This window comes from Mustela nivalis (assembly GCF_964662115.1).
Source record: "Mustela nivalis genome assembly, chromosome: 9".
Taxonomy (NCBI): domain Eukaryota; kingdom Metazoa; phylum Chordata; class Mammalia; order Carnivora; family Mustelidae; genus Mustela; species Mustela nivalis.
The window spans coordinates 75261693-75274292 of record NC_139028.1 but is presented as its reverse complement, the minus strand read 5'-3'; the positions used below and the strand labels follow the sequence as shown (position 1 = coordinate 75274292).

Sequence of the window (12600 nt, the reverse complement as noted above, 5' to 3'; positions counted from 1 at the left end):
AGGACATTTTTTTTTCCATCATCCTTGTGCCAAGTGTACCCCAACCCCAGGGCAAAGAGTCCAGCTTTGTTCATGCAGGTCTCCCACACCAGCTGAAGCAAATCAAACTGAATCCCAGAATGAGAAGAATGAACTAGTAAGATGCTTCTAAGATCCCAAGTCTTGATTACAATGTGGGTAAAATTAAACAATAGAGCTCTTGATCTGCCAAGTCCCCGCTGGGTGGGCTGCCTGGGAACCGTGGAGGCTCCGGTCTGGACCAGGTCTTCATAAGTCCCAACCACATACCCTTTGCTCCCCCTTTTTTGGGGGGCTGACCCAAATCCGTCTTTTAATCTCCTCCTAATTCTGCTCGTCTTTCCCAGCTGTGGCAACTCCAAAGTGAAATGAACAAGAATAAAAGAGAAAATGAACAGAAAAATCATGTTCAGTGCCACACACCAACATCCCACCACCCACAGTTAGAGAGTATGAGCATTCATTACTGGGTCTTAAAGGTAGCCAACCGAAAGGCAGGACAAGGAACCAGACAGATCCCTTTTCAAATCTTGGATTCACTACTCATGTCTGACTAGGGGCAAATCATGACATCTCTCTGATATTCAGTGAGCTCATCCACATTTTGAGGATTAAATGACATAACATGTAAAAATGCTCGGCACACAGTAGGTCCACTACTCATTGTTAGAATTTTCACATTTTTGTGTATGAATATTTGATAAATGCCTGTCTCCCCATGAATCTCTGAGTTGTATGAGAATGTGGGTTGCGTCTTTTTTTGCTCACTATTATATCACTAGAGCTAAGCATGGTGCCTGGCATATGCTAGGCATTTTTTGAGACTATGGTATGATAAAAGGGAATTTCTAGGGTCCTGATTAAGGATCTACTCAAAATTAGGAAGTTTGGGGCTTCCTAACAACTCCCATGGATTGGTATCGGCCATCTGGAGCATGGTGTCCTGCAGGATTCTAAGGTGGTATCTGGAATTTGTAGGGAAAGTGTGTACAGATCGATTACCAACATTACGGTTGAGGGTGTTGAATGTTTGTTGACCTTGATGTGTGGAGTCAAGAGCAGCCCCCTCTTGTCACCTATTTCCAGCAGATAGATCTACTACTGTGTGATTCACAGATACGGCCTCCTTAGGGGGACCAAGGTTACCAAATGCTTGACCTGAAGAGAAGCAGCATGACCTTAGGAGTATTTTTTTAAATCACAGATTAGAACAACGCTACCTAACAAAAGCTCAAAGCATACCAGTATTGTATCTGCTTATCTTGATGACTTTCACTTCCTGGGAACGAGTATTTCGTGAGTCAGCTGTTAAAAGCAAACAGACCCACCATACTTCGGCTGGTGTACCCCACAACCAGACAGAACTTCACCGCGCACCTTCCCCCAATCCATGAAGTGGCTATTCTACTCACGAGGGTAATCCTTTGGGTGCGTCTTCTCGGACCAATTCCCATAAAATGTGAGTCTGTACTTGGCAGTTCCACAGGCACAGCAGTCTAAGATGGGTTTATCAGTTACCCCGTCAAACATGGAATCTGAAACAGGGAAATCACTAAGTTAGGAAACCAATGTGGGTCACTCATAAGGCAGCACTCTCTTGGTCCTGTCCTGTCTTCAATGCTTGAGAAAAGAAGATGAGGTGCGGTTTCCACTGATTAACAACACCCAGAACCAGGTCAGTACTTGGGCTGTAAAGGATTTTTATATACCTCTAAGTATGGTAATTATATTCTGCCAATAAAAAAGACTCAGAACTTTTGCTCTAACAATGTGAGGAGACCCATGGGACCAATAAGGCTGAATAGTTTGGAAACCAGGGATAAAATTGACTCAGTTATCCTTTTTTTCCACAATAGGATTTTTCTACTAGATTTTAAGAGGAATATGCATGTGTGTGTTTTCTCTAAGAAATGTTCTCTGGGGCCAAATTGCCAGGACCAGAAGAAGCAGCTTTGCTGAGGAGCAGTGAGAACAAGTAGACAGACATAAAGGACTGCAGAACATTATTATAAAAAATGCATCTATAGTCACATCCTTTCTTATCAAGCTTTCAGAGACTTGGGAGGGGTGGGGGTTTAGGGCTATGTTGGTAAGTTCAGGTTTACTTCTGAGTACAGGAGCGGTCAGGAAAAACTTAAGATTCCCTCTCTGCCCCCATTTTTATCCGTGGATAGCTGATAAGTGGGGAAAGAGAGATTACATGAATATATTCAGTTATTTCTGATTGTCAACCCACATCCCTAAATGTGCTTTGTTGCTTTCAGTCTGTTCTGCTTCCTGTAAGACCAAAACAATGGCTTTCAGATGCAACGTGTTTCAGCCGCTTTTTCTTTGGTTCCTCCAGTGGTATTAACATAAAGGTTCTTTTTTTTTTTTTTTTTTTTTTTTTTTAACAAGTTGGACATTTATTCTTAACTATTATATAAAGACCAGTGACAGTATAAAAATCTTTTCAAGTGTCAGGGAGAGCATTTTACAAGTCTTCCTTGTGGAATTCACTGGGTTCCGTTGGTTTGAACAAGCAAAATCAGTGATGGATAGAAGATAATCCCGTGCTCCAGGATGGAGATAAAAGCATGAAATAGGTAATAACAACTGCATTGTATAGAGTCCTTGTAGGTGCTGCTCTCTTTCCAGGTACTGTCTCATTTAATCCCAGCAACCCCAGGAGGTAAGTACTTTAGTTAATTCCATGTTGCAGGTTAGTACACTGAGGCAATTAGGTAACCAGTGCAAGGTCATGGGGTTAGTAGGTGTTATGGGCAGAACTGGATGGCGTTCTATATAAACACCAATGAGAGTAATTTTGGGGTGTGTTTTTCTCTTTATGCTTTTTCAAGTGAAGGCTGGTGCATTTAAAAAAAATGACCTCCCTTTAGAGCTCCAGGATTTCTAAATGGCGGCACCAAAGAAGAGGTCTGAAAGCACCCAAAATAGAAATCCTAGTCTGGCTCTTTCTTTTGTACACTTGGAAGAAGCCTGCACATTGTCTGTGCTTGGGGATAGGCTCTCTGTTGCTTAACACACACAAAATCCAGGTACCACTCCTGCGTCAGCTACTTTGATAGGGACAAGCCCTGTTGAATGTATTTCAGGAAAGGCAGTGTAAATTAGGAACTCTTAAGGATTTTTTCCTTTTCCTCTTCCATTATTGCTATTATGACCAACTGTGTTTCAAAAGAACTAAATTAGCTTTGGAAAAGGGATTCTAAGCTAAGAGATATGTACTGGGCTTTCAACTGTAGCTTCCTGGAGCTATGTGATGAGGGAGCAATCTCTCAAAAAAACCAAAATAAGGCAAATCGGTGGCTTTACCTTCTCAATCTTTTCCGAAAATATCTTTTCAGCTATGGGTAGTAAGTTTAAAGATATATTCAGAAGTTCAGGGAATACACTTACAATAAATCTTGTGGAATTCCAAAGGAAAATCAGCTTCCATTTAAAAAATAAGGCCCCAGTTTGAAACTAAAAACAGACATACAGTTCCCTATGGGGAAAAGCCTATTGAAAAGGAACCAGATTTTCTGGGGCACCTGGGTGGCTCGATCAGCAAAGCGTCTGCCTTCAGCTCAGGCCATGATCCTGAGGTCTTGAGATCGAGTCCCGAATTGGGCTCCTTCTCTCTGGGGAGTCTGCTTCTCTCTCTGCCTGCTCCTCCCTCTGCCTGCTGCTCCCCCTGCCTGCTGCTTCCCCTGACTGCTTCTCCTTCTGCCTGCTGCTCCTCCTGCCAGCTGCTCCCTCTGCCTGCTTCTCCCTCTGCCTGCTGCTCCCCCTGCCTGCTTCTCCCTCTGCCTGCTGCTCCCCCTGCCTGCTTCTCCCTCTGCCTGCTGTTCCCCCTGCCTGCTGCCTCCCCTGCCTGCTTCTCCCTCTGCCTGCTGCTCCCCCTACCTGCTGCTTCCCCTGCTTGCGTGCACTCGCACTCTCTCTCCCTCCCCTGACAAATAAATAAGTAAAATCTTATCACCCCTCTTCTGCTAACCGCAGCAGGGTCTGCCCAACAATGGGGGACTTCTGGCCATGCTGATCTCCCCAGCTGCCCCTTCTCTCATTTCTACACTCTATCCACCAGCTTCTTCCTTTTTCAGATCTCCCCTTAGTCTTCATTTTCTCCTTATCTCTCTCTCCGACATTTTCCTCCCTTCCCTGAGTTCCCTCTGTCTTTCTCTCTTCATCATTCGTGACGTGGTATTAAAGTAAGCATGGGAGTGCGTGTGTTTATTATAGGTCACCTTTTTGAATATTTTATGTCTCCCCATCCCTAATTGTGAATAACTTAATGTTTTATGTTTCTTTTAAAAAATAATGATTGCCATTGCCTTTTGTGTTTGCAGTTGTTACTTTTCCCCCTATGGATGCCCAGCTTCAACTAAGGAAAAATACTCGATTCTGGTTTCTTTCTCCCCTTCCTTGATAGATTTGACTCGCCAAGGAAGCAGAGAACATAAAGAACTTAATGAAAGAGCTAGAGATAATTAAGTAGGTATACACATTTAAGAGAAATCCCTTTGCTCTCTGCTTACAAATTAAAGACTTTCTTAATACGATCTGCTTTGCTAATTGTGGGATGTCCTCATGGGTCTGCTCTCTCCAGGGACGATCTACAACTTCACATTAAGATCCTTCAACTCAGGGCCTGTAGGACCTTTTTGGGGTCCACAAAGTTGCTGTTGGAAAATGGTCTTTTTCTATATAGCCATGTTTAGTCATTTTGATAGGATCTCCGCTTCAGAAAGGATAACCCATAAAGACTCGCGTGACACGGCATCTGCATAATTTGCATATTTGTGTGGCTTCACATAACATCAGGGCTGAGGCTCCGGGAAATGCACTTTAGTTAATGATTACTCTCCATAGGTGGGGATGACGAGGTGTTTCCTAAGAATCCTCAAATCTGGGAAACAAGACTGTCCTCTGCATGACAAACTAACAAAACCAGACTGCAGGGGCTGTGCTTAGTCATCTGTGAGTGTAGACCTAGAGGCGGTTTATATAAACCTGTGACCCAGAGCTCTCTGACTCCAACTCAAGGGACCTGGACGTCATCTCATGGGGACAGGGCAGGAAGTGGACCATACTTCGGGAACAAAGAGCCTCATCAGTCAAGATGTTCAGTACTTGCAAAAAGGCTGCGTGAACTTGTAGGCATTTAACGACAAAAAGGAAAACCCCCCAAAGCCATGTATGGTCATGTCCACCTAGAAGCTGACCAGGGACCTGGCGCCCAGATTCTAGCTCTCTGGCCTTTCTGACAGGGACAACCTTAATGGAGGGCATCTCATTCTCTCCCTCTGCTCTTCTCTTGTTTTCCAAGTCATCTTCCACATTGGACCTCGTTTCTGCTCTCACTCATCCCGAGGGAGCTATGCTTTGGCACAATGTCTTGAAATGTAGTCTCTTTGAGAGGAAGGCAGTGGTTAAGAGTGCTGGCTCCTAGGTCCAAACCCTGTCCCTGACCACTAGCTGTATGATGCTAAGTGAGCTTTTAAAACTTTCTGTTTTACAGACGCCTTGTCTATAAAATAGGGATGATCTAACAGTCTTCACCCTATAGAGCTGCTGTGCAAAGCACATGAGCAAGGCACGTGAAGTGCTTAGAATAGTGCCTGGCATACAGCAAGCAGCCTGCGAAAAATATTAGCTATTATTATTATTATTTTTCCCAGAAGACCTTTATAAACCTTTCTTTTTCTTAGTAGCTTATGATTTGCTAGAATTGGAGAAGATTATTTCTCTCAAATTGCTAACTGCTCTAAATGCAAATAAAAATTCTGCAAAAATGAATAGAAATTAGACAGTTAAGATATATAATTGTAGAACATTTTCTATTTTTATTTAGTTCTCTAATGACTTGTAAACACATTCAGATGTTTAAGGTCTGAATTTTTTATGATCGATTAATAAACAAGCTTTCGGGTACAGATAACAATAGCTAACACACACACACACACACACATATTTACTATGTGCCAAGGAGGTGCTGTACTATTTTATATATATATTAAGTCACATCACTGGGAAGGGCAGAGGGAAGATTCAAACCCAGGCTGGATCTGAATCCCAGCCTCTTCTTTGACCTGCCAGTCTACTTGATCTCCATGAGTTTTGTTAGAATGCCTTCAGCCCAAGGAGAGGGCTTCAATAAGCTTGCAAATCTAAGGGCCATGTCCTTGAACATGGAAAATTCATAAGGTCAGTGACCCCTTGGCAGTCCCACTTCCCACCCGTCATTCTTGGGTAAAATTCCCCCATGTTGCCCAGCTGCCACACAAGTTCTGCCGGCGATTATTCTGGAAAACCACTACAGACATCTTAAAGGTACACAATTGTGCATTTCTTAATTAAGTCCTGTGAATTATTCCAAGGAACCTCTCTAGAATCATCACTGTTTCACAAAAATAAGAAGACGACACCAATGTAAGGTACATTATCTCCTCCCCAGGGAATCAAGCTGAGTAATTAAGAGCTTACGGTCGATCCAATTATCCACTGCACAGCCAGATTAAAAATCAGCACTACGGGAGGAAGTAGAACCTGGAGAAGTTCAGAAAGTCCGTCACGTAAGTCCTGCCGTTGCATGGTCTGGCAGAATGAAGCCCCTTCTGTTTCTCTGGCCCCTCCCCCACCTGCAGTCCTTACCTTGTTCACAAAGCTTCTTGGTCAGAGAGCCCTCATCTTGGAAATAAATGATGCGTTTCTGTACGATGCTGGCCCTGTTGGGAAAAAAGACACGAGTGCTGTGGTGAGGAGAGCAGGTTCGAGGGACGTCGGATCCTGGCCTGGCCAACTATGGCTGTGTGGCTTCGGGCAAGTCACCCCCCCCACTCTGTGCCTCAGTTTGGTCATTGGAAAGCTGGCATTCATAATAATGCATAGCTCATGGGATTGCTCTGAGAATTAAATTTTTAAAAAAGTATGTCAAGAGCATAGCACGTACTTAGAAACCACTCAATAAATATTAGTTGTTGTGCTGCTGGTGGTGGGGCTAATAGTATTGTTAAGGTAAGAAAGGGAAGTAATATGACATTTTCAGTGACTTTTCTCAATGGCTCATTTTATTCTAGTTTTGTATCAAATGACTGAAACCATTTATAGACCCACCAAATTCAAATCAGAAAAGCATGTCAAGTCCTCTTCCGGAAGGGGAAAAAGAGAATTTAAAAATCTATTTTGATTTGTTCTGAAAATGTCATTCTCTATCTTTCCTGAAAGTCTAGACGAAACTGTCTCCTACATTCTGAACAAAGACAATTTCAGCTGTTGTATCTCTCTCTTAAACATGTCAAACACAGGATCTTAGAATCTGGAAAGAATATTTGGAGGTTGAAAATTACTTCTGGCCAGCACATATTTTCTCCTTCATCTCGGACTGCACAGACAGTCTCCTTCTCCTTTGACCCACTCTGCTGTGTATTTTCAGCTGGCTTTGCAGACGTTGAACCCTGAAACCCAGCGTTCCTGCATGTGAAGTCTACAAGACTTAACAATGAAACAGTACCAGTGGATTTTGAGCCCTTCCTATTGATTATCTTCAGCAACATCACTCAATCATAAGGTAATTTTTACTTTGATGGGCCCTATTTCACAGAGAAAGGGATCACTTGGCTCCATTACAGCTAAGCACACTAAAGGAGGATTGGGGTCACATGATCCGCCTGGTGTCACATGACAGCAGACCCAGTCAGGGGCCCATGCACGGCTCTACAGAATATAGATGTGGCTTTCTTGATGGTGTGGGCCTAGGCCAAGATTACTTTCCAAAGAAACATCTACTCTAAACCCAGTCTTGCACAAAAGAATAAAATTCAGACTACCCTACAGATGTCTTTTATAGTCTCTTCTTACCCAAGAGAGATGAGATGTTGAAATAAATGAATGAAATATGCTTCTTGTTTCCGCAAAGCTACTTTGATCATGGATCCATTCTGTTGACCATAAGCAGAAAGTTTCCTCAGGGCAAGAAAACCCTCTTGAGAACACTCATCCCAAAGCCAAATTACAAAGCCTTTTGTTAGTCAGAGCATCCCATTATCTACCACTTCCTGAGTGTAGCCCACCAGGAAGTGCCTCAGGGACCCCTGCGGAAGGTGAGGAGGGGGACTTGTGGGAAGTAGCCCAGGCTTGGCATTCTCGGTTCAACTAAAGGCTTCACCCTCTTACCTACCAAAGTGGTCTCCTCCCCCATTTGTCTTCTTGTTGTATTTATTGGTATATTTTCAACCAATAGCTGTTGGAGGCCTGATTGGTGGCCACACACTGGCCAGGGACACCATTATGTACCAGTCAGATGGGGCCGCTTCCCATTCCCAAAATCAACAGCATACTGGGCAGAAAACACCAAACAGATAAATCCACAGCTAATCATATAACATGACTGTGATTAAGTGCTAAACAGACGTTCCCAGGGTGTGGGAGAGTATAACACAGGGGGTCCTGACCAAGGCAGGGAAGACTCCCCCCAGACAAGAAGGCTCCAACTGGAACGAAAAGGTACTTACTAGGGCAAGTAGGAGGGAGAAACAAAGGAGAGGACCTCCTTTAAAGATCTTCGGGGTGGGAGGGTCATGGCTCACTGCAGAACTGACCCATGGTTAGATCAGGAAGGGGGTGTGAGAAGAGTGGGGGAGGTGCACAGGTCTAACTCTCCCTGAATCTGCAGGGAGATGGTATTTTATACCAAGCTTGATAAGACCTCTTTAATAAATGCATCCGAAGATGTGAGATAATCAGATTTGCTCCTTTACAGAGAGAACCTGAGGGGTACCCAGGTGGATGAGTCAGTTAAGCGTCTGCCTTCAGCTCAGGTCCTGATCCCAGGCTCTCGGAATAGAGCCCCACATCCAAGTCTCTGCTCAGCAGAGAGTCTGCTTCTCCTTCTCCCTCTGATCATTCCCCTGGCTTGTGCTCTCTCTTTTTCAAATAAATACATAAAATCTTAGGAAAAAAATAAAAAGAGCCCTTGGGCGGTGCCTTCGTGGCTTAGTCTATTAAGTATCCACCTCTTAATTGTGGCTCAGGTCATGATCTCAGGGGTGTGAGATCAGGCTCTATAATGGGCATGAAGCTTGCTTAAAATTCTCTTTCTCCCGGGGCGCCTGGGTGGCTCAGTGGGTTGAGCCGCTGCCTTTGGCTCGGGTCATGATCTCAGGGTCCTGGGATCGAGCCCTGCGTCGGGCTCTCTGCTCCGCAGGGAGCCTGCTTCCCTCTCTCTCTCTCTCTGTCTGCCTCTCTGCCTACTTGTGATCTCTGTCTGTCAAATAAATAAATGAAATCTTTAAAAAAAAAAAAAATTATCTTTCTCCCTCTGCCCTTCCCCACCTCTTCCCCTCTTTTAAAAAAAAAAAAAAAGTTAAAAAAAATAAAATAATAAAAACAAAAAAGTAAAATAAATAAATAAATAAATAAAAAGAGCATTTGGGCCATAGAGTAAAAATGAGTTGGTAGGTGGTTGCAGTGTAGTGTTCTCAGACAAATTAAATTCTACTTCAACAAAATTCATTTGGGATGCCTGGCTGGCTCAGTCAGCTGGGTGTTGGACACTTGATCTCAGCTCAGGTCTTGATCTCAGGTTCTTGAGTTCAAGCTTTTCGTTGGGCCCAGCATGGAGCCTACTTAAAACAGAACCAAACAACATTCTCTTGCTAAAATGGTTTGAAAATCCCTGATCTATAGGATAAAATACAAAATTACCATTGTATTCAAAGGTTTTCATAAAATTTCTCCCCAATGCCCCTCTGACTTCATTTGTCCTCATTTTGTGCCATGCTCCCTGGCGTGAATCTCGAGTTTGAGGAGTTTATTCCCCTTATCTGAACACGGCTTCCACTCTACTGGGCCCTGACTGGTGCTATTTCCTCTCCCAGAATCTCCCCACATCTGCCTTTGTTAGCATCTGTAAATACTCCGAATTTTCTTCCTCTTGCTTTGAACAAGAGAACAATGGCAAAGCATATGATCATGCTTAGAAAAATTAAATCACCCCAAATTTTCAAAAGTATAATTATAAAAATGTGGGGAGCCAGAGAGAAAAAATTTCTTCTAAGATGTATTTCCTCTAAGATGTTTTCGTTTCCCTCATGTCTTGTTTTATGAAGTCTATGATGATTTATTCTTTCTTTTTATAATAGTTCTAATTTCTGGGCCCTTCCTGTGTGCCAGCCACCATATCAGGGAGGCCCGTTAGACATAAATATTGTGTATAATATATTTGTAACATGCATAATTGTATATATGTAATATGTATTATATGTATAAATATCATAAATACATATACATTGCCTTATATAACTTATATTTTACATATATTACACCTTCTTAAATTCCTTCCTCATCCCAAACTCTTGGGTTAGATGCATTTTTTGAATTCGGAGTTTTTCAGGTATTAGAATGTTAAGATGATACTATACTATTAACATCCCCATAATCAAACCCATCCATATTCCATAGCAAAATGTAAGAATATTCATAAAAAGCCAGTAAATAAAAACTTTAAATAGCTTCCTGTCAGTTTAGGTCAACTTCAGCAAAGTGTTAAAGTGCTCTTATTTTTAGAAGGATTAAGATGAAGGTTTGCAGCTTATTTTCCCCTTTACCAGTGATGATGACCAAGAGGCAGCGGGGCAAGGAGCACGTTCAAGATTTTAAGGTTTCCCCTGTCTACCTCCAAAGCTCATGAGCTGCCTCACATGATTTTAAGGGATTAAAGATCACATATAAAAAGTATAACTGGCATGTGAGGTAAGTGCTATTATGAAATGTAACCTCAAATTGATTTCCCTTGGGTCCATTTAGCATCTCATGGAACCCACTGTGAAGAACTGAGGCTCTGGTGGGGCTCGCTGGAGCCTGGGTTGTGACCCCCAGAGTTCTTCATGATGACTGAGCATATATTTCCATACCCATGCTCGGCCAAAGCTCTGGTCATGCCCTTTGGATTCCAAACTGTGAGGATCAAATGCAGGATAGGAGTCTTTTTCTGACCTGACTTCATCTTTATCTAATCCCTCCTGAGCACTCTATCCAAGCCATACCCTCTATTTGCCTTCACAATCTCTGCCCCTGGGACTCTGTTCATGGGACTCTGTCCATGGAACTCCTGTCCTCTTCTGTGACTCCTCAACACACATATGAGAATAACACACACACACACACACACACACACACACACACACACACACACAGTTCAGTTACCCAGAACTCATACCCACTAGGACTGGTTTCTCGGCTGTTTGCTCTTCCTGTAAGCCATGGACTCTTGGGTTTATCCCACACGGCATTTAATAATCTGCACTATAGCTGCCTATTTATTTTTCTATCTCCTGGGCTAGTTTCTAAGCTTCTCAAGAGGAGGAACTGTATCTTCCTTATTTCTGTTGATGTTAGTATTGTTGAAGTACAGGGATTCAAGGAGAAGGGACAGTGTTTCGGGAAAGGAGAGGACTTGAGGTTGAGTGGTCTGTCGGGCATGATGGTGGCCAATCTAGTCGACCTTAGACATAGGGACCTGTAACTCAGGATGGCTGTGAGGGACGGGGGGCAGAGGCATATGGGTCACCGGGGCAGAAGTAAGAGGTGAAGCTTCCAAAGCAGCTGATGTCACCGGGAGCAAGTGTGCAGAGTGAGAAGAGAGGCTGAACCCAGAACTCTGGAGAAGACCAACATTCACCTGTGGATATGCTCGTAGAGACCAAGATTTGGTACGCTTGGTTGCAGAAGAGGTTTCTTTTTATTCCTCATCCGGTCAACTCTTGAGAAAATTTATATTCTGAAAAAATGCATTTCATTTGGAGTCTGTTCCCATCAAAAGTATAAAACTCAGCTGAGATTTATAAATCATATTATAGTTCAGGAAAATAATAGCTTTACAAGATGAGAAAGCTGTTAGTAAGAATTCCCTTAGCATTTCAAAATGACAAATTTCTCCCATTCTGTGTTGCAATTTGGCAGTCCTGTTGCATAGCATTTATACGCTGAGACGCTGAATGCTCTCTTATCATGAGAGAGCATGTTAAGGAAATCTAAATTAAATTTCTCAGTATGTTAGCTTCTCAAACTTTGGAATATTGAGGTTCTAAATAACTTACTAATCATTTCCATAAGTTTCTTTTAAACCTCAAGTGGTAGAACATTTCTAGAAACACCATCCTGGATCTCTTAGACGTTTGACCCTTTTCTGTCTGCAGGTTTATTCATTTGATATTATTTCTCCTTGGGGGAATTTTCCTGTGGGATAAAGTCAGAGCTTGCGAAGTTGTGGATATGCTGTCTCAGCTAGGCCTTCCTTGGACCCCTGCTCTCACCAAAAAGGGACAGGGAGACATTAGAAACTGAAGGACTTGGGAGAAATCAGGCCAGAAAATGACTTCAAAATTCACATGAATCGGGCGCCTGGGTGGTTCAGTGGGTTAAGCCGCTGCCTTCGGCTCAGGTCATGATCTCAGGGTCCTGGGATTGAGTCCCGCATCAGGCTCTCTGCTCAGCAGGGAGCCTGCTTCCTCCTCTCTCTCTCTCTGCCTGCCTCTCTGCCTACTTGTGATCTCTGTCTGTCAAATAAATAAATAAAATCTTTAAAAAAAAAATTCACAT

General features: G+C 43.0%; 1 protein-coding gene and 1 pseudogene across 2 annotated transcripts in view; both read right to left on the bottom strand.

Moving 5' to 3' along the window:
- LOC309840766 (small integral membrane protein 14 pseudogene) overlaps nt 1–12600 on the bottom strand; it is a 433613-nt pseudogene that overhangs the window by 41339 nt on the left and 379674 nt on the right. The gene's annotated exons all lie outside the window — the stretch shown is intronic.
- SPON1 (spondin 1) overlaps nt 1–12600 on the bottom strand; it is a 256476-nt gene that overhangs the window by 143220 nt on the left and 100656 nt on the right. Inside the window, exons 4-5 of the mRNA XM_082683143.1 lie at nt 6655–6728; nt 1431–1553 (exon numbers count right to left, since the gene is read on the bottom strand). Coding sequence (XP_082539269.1) covers nt 1431–1553; nt 6655–6728 — 197 coding nt within the window. The remainder of the gene's footprint in view (nt 1–1430; nt 1554–6654; nt 6729–12600) is intronic.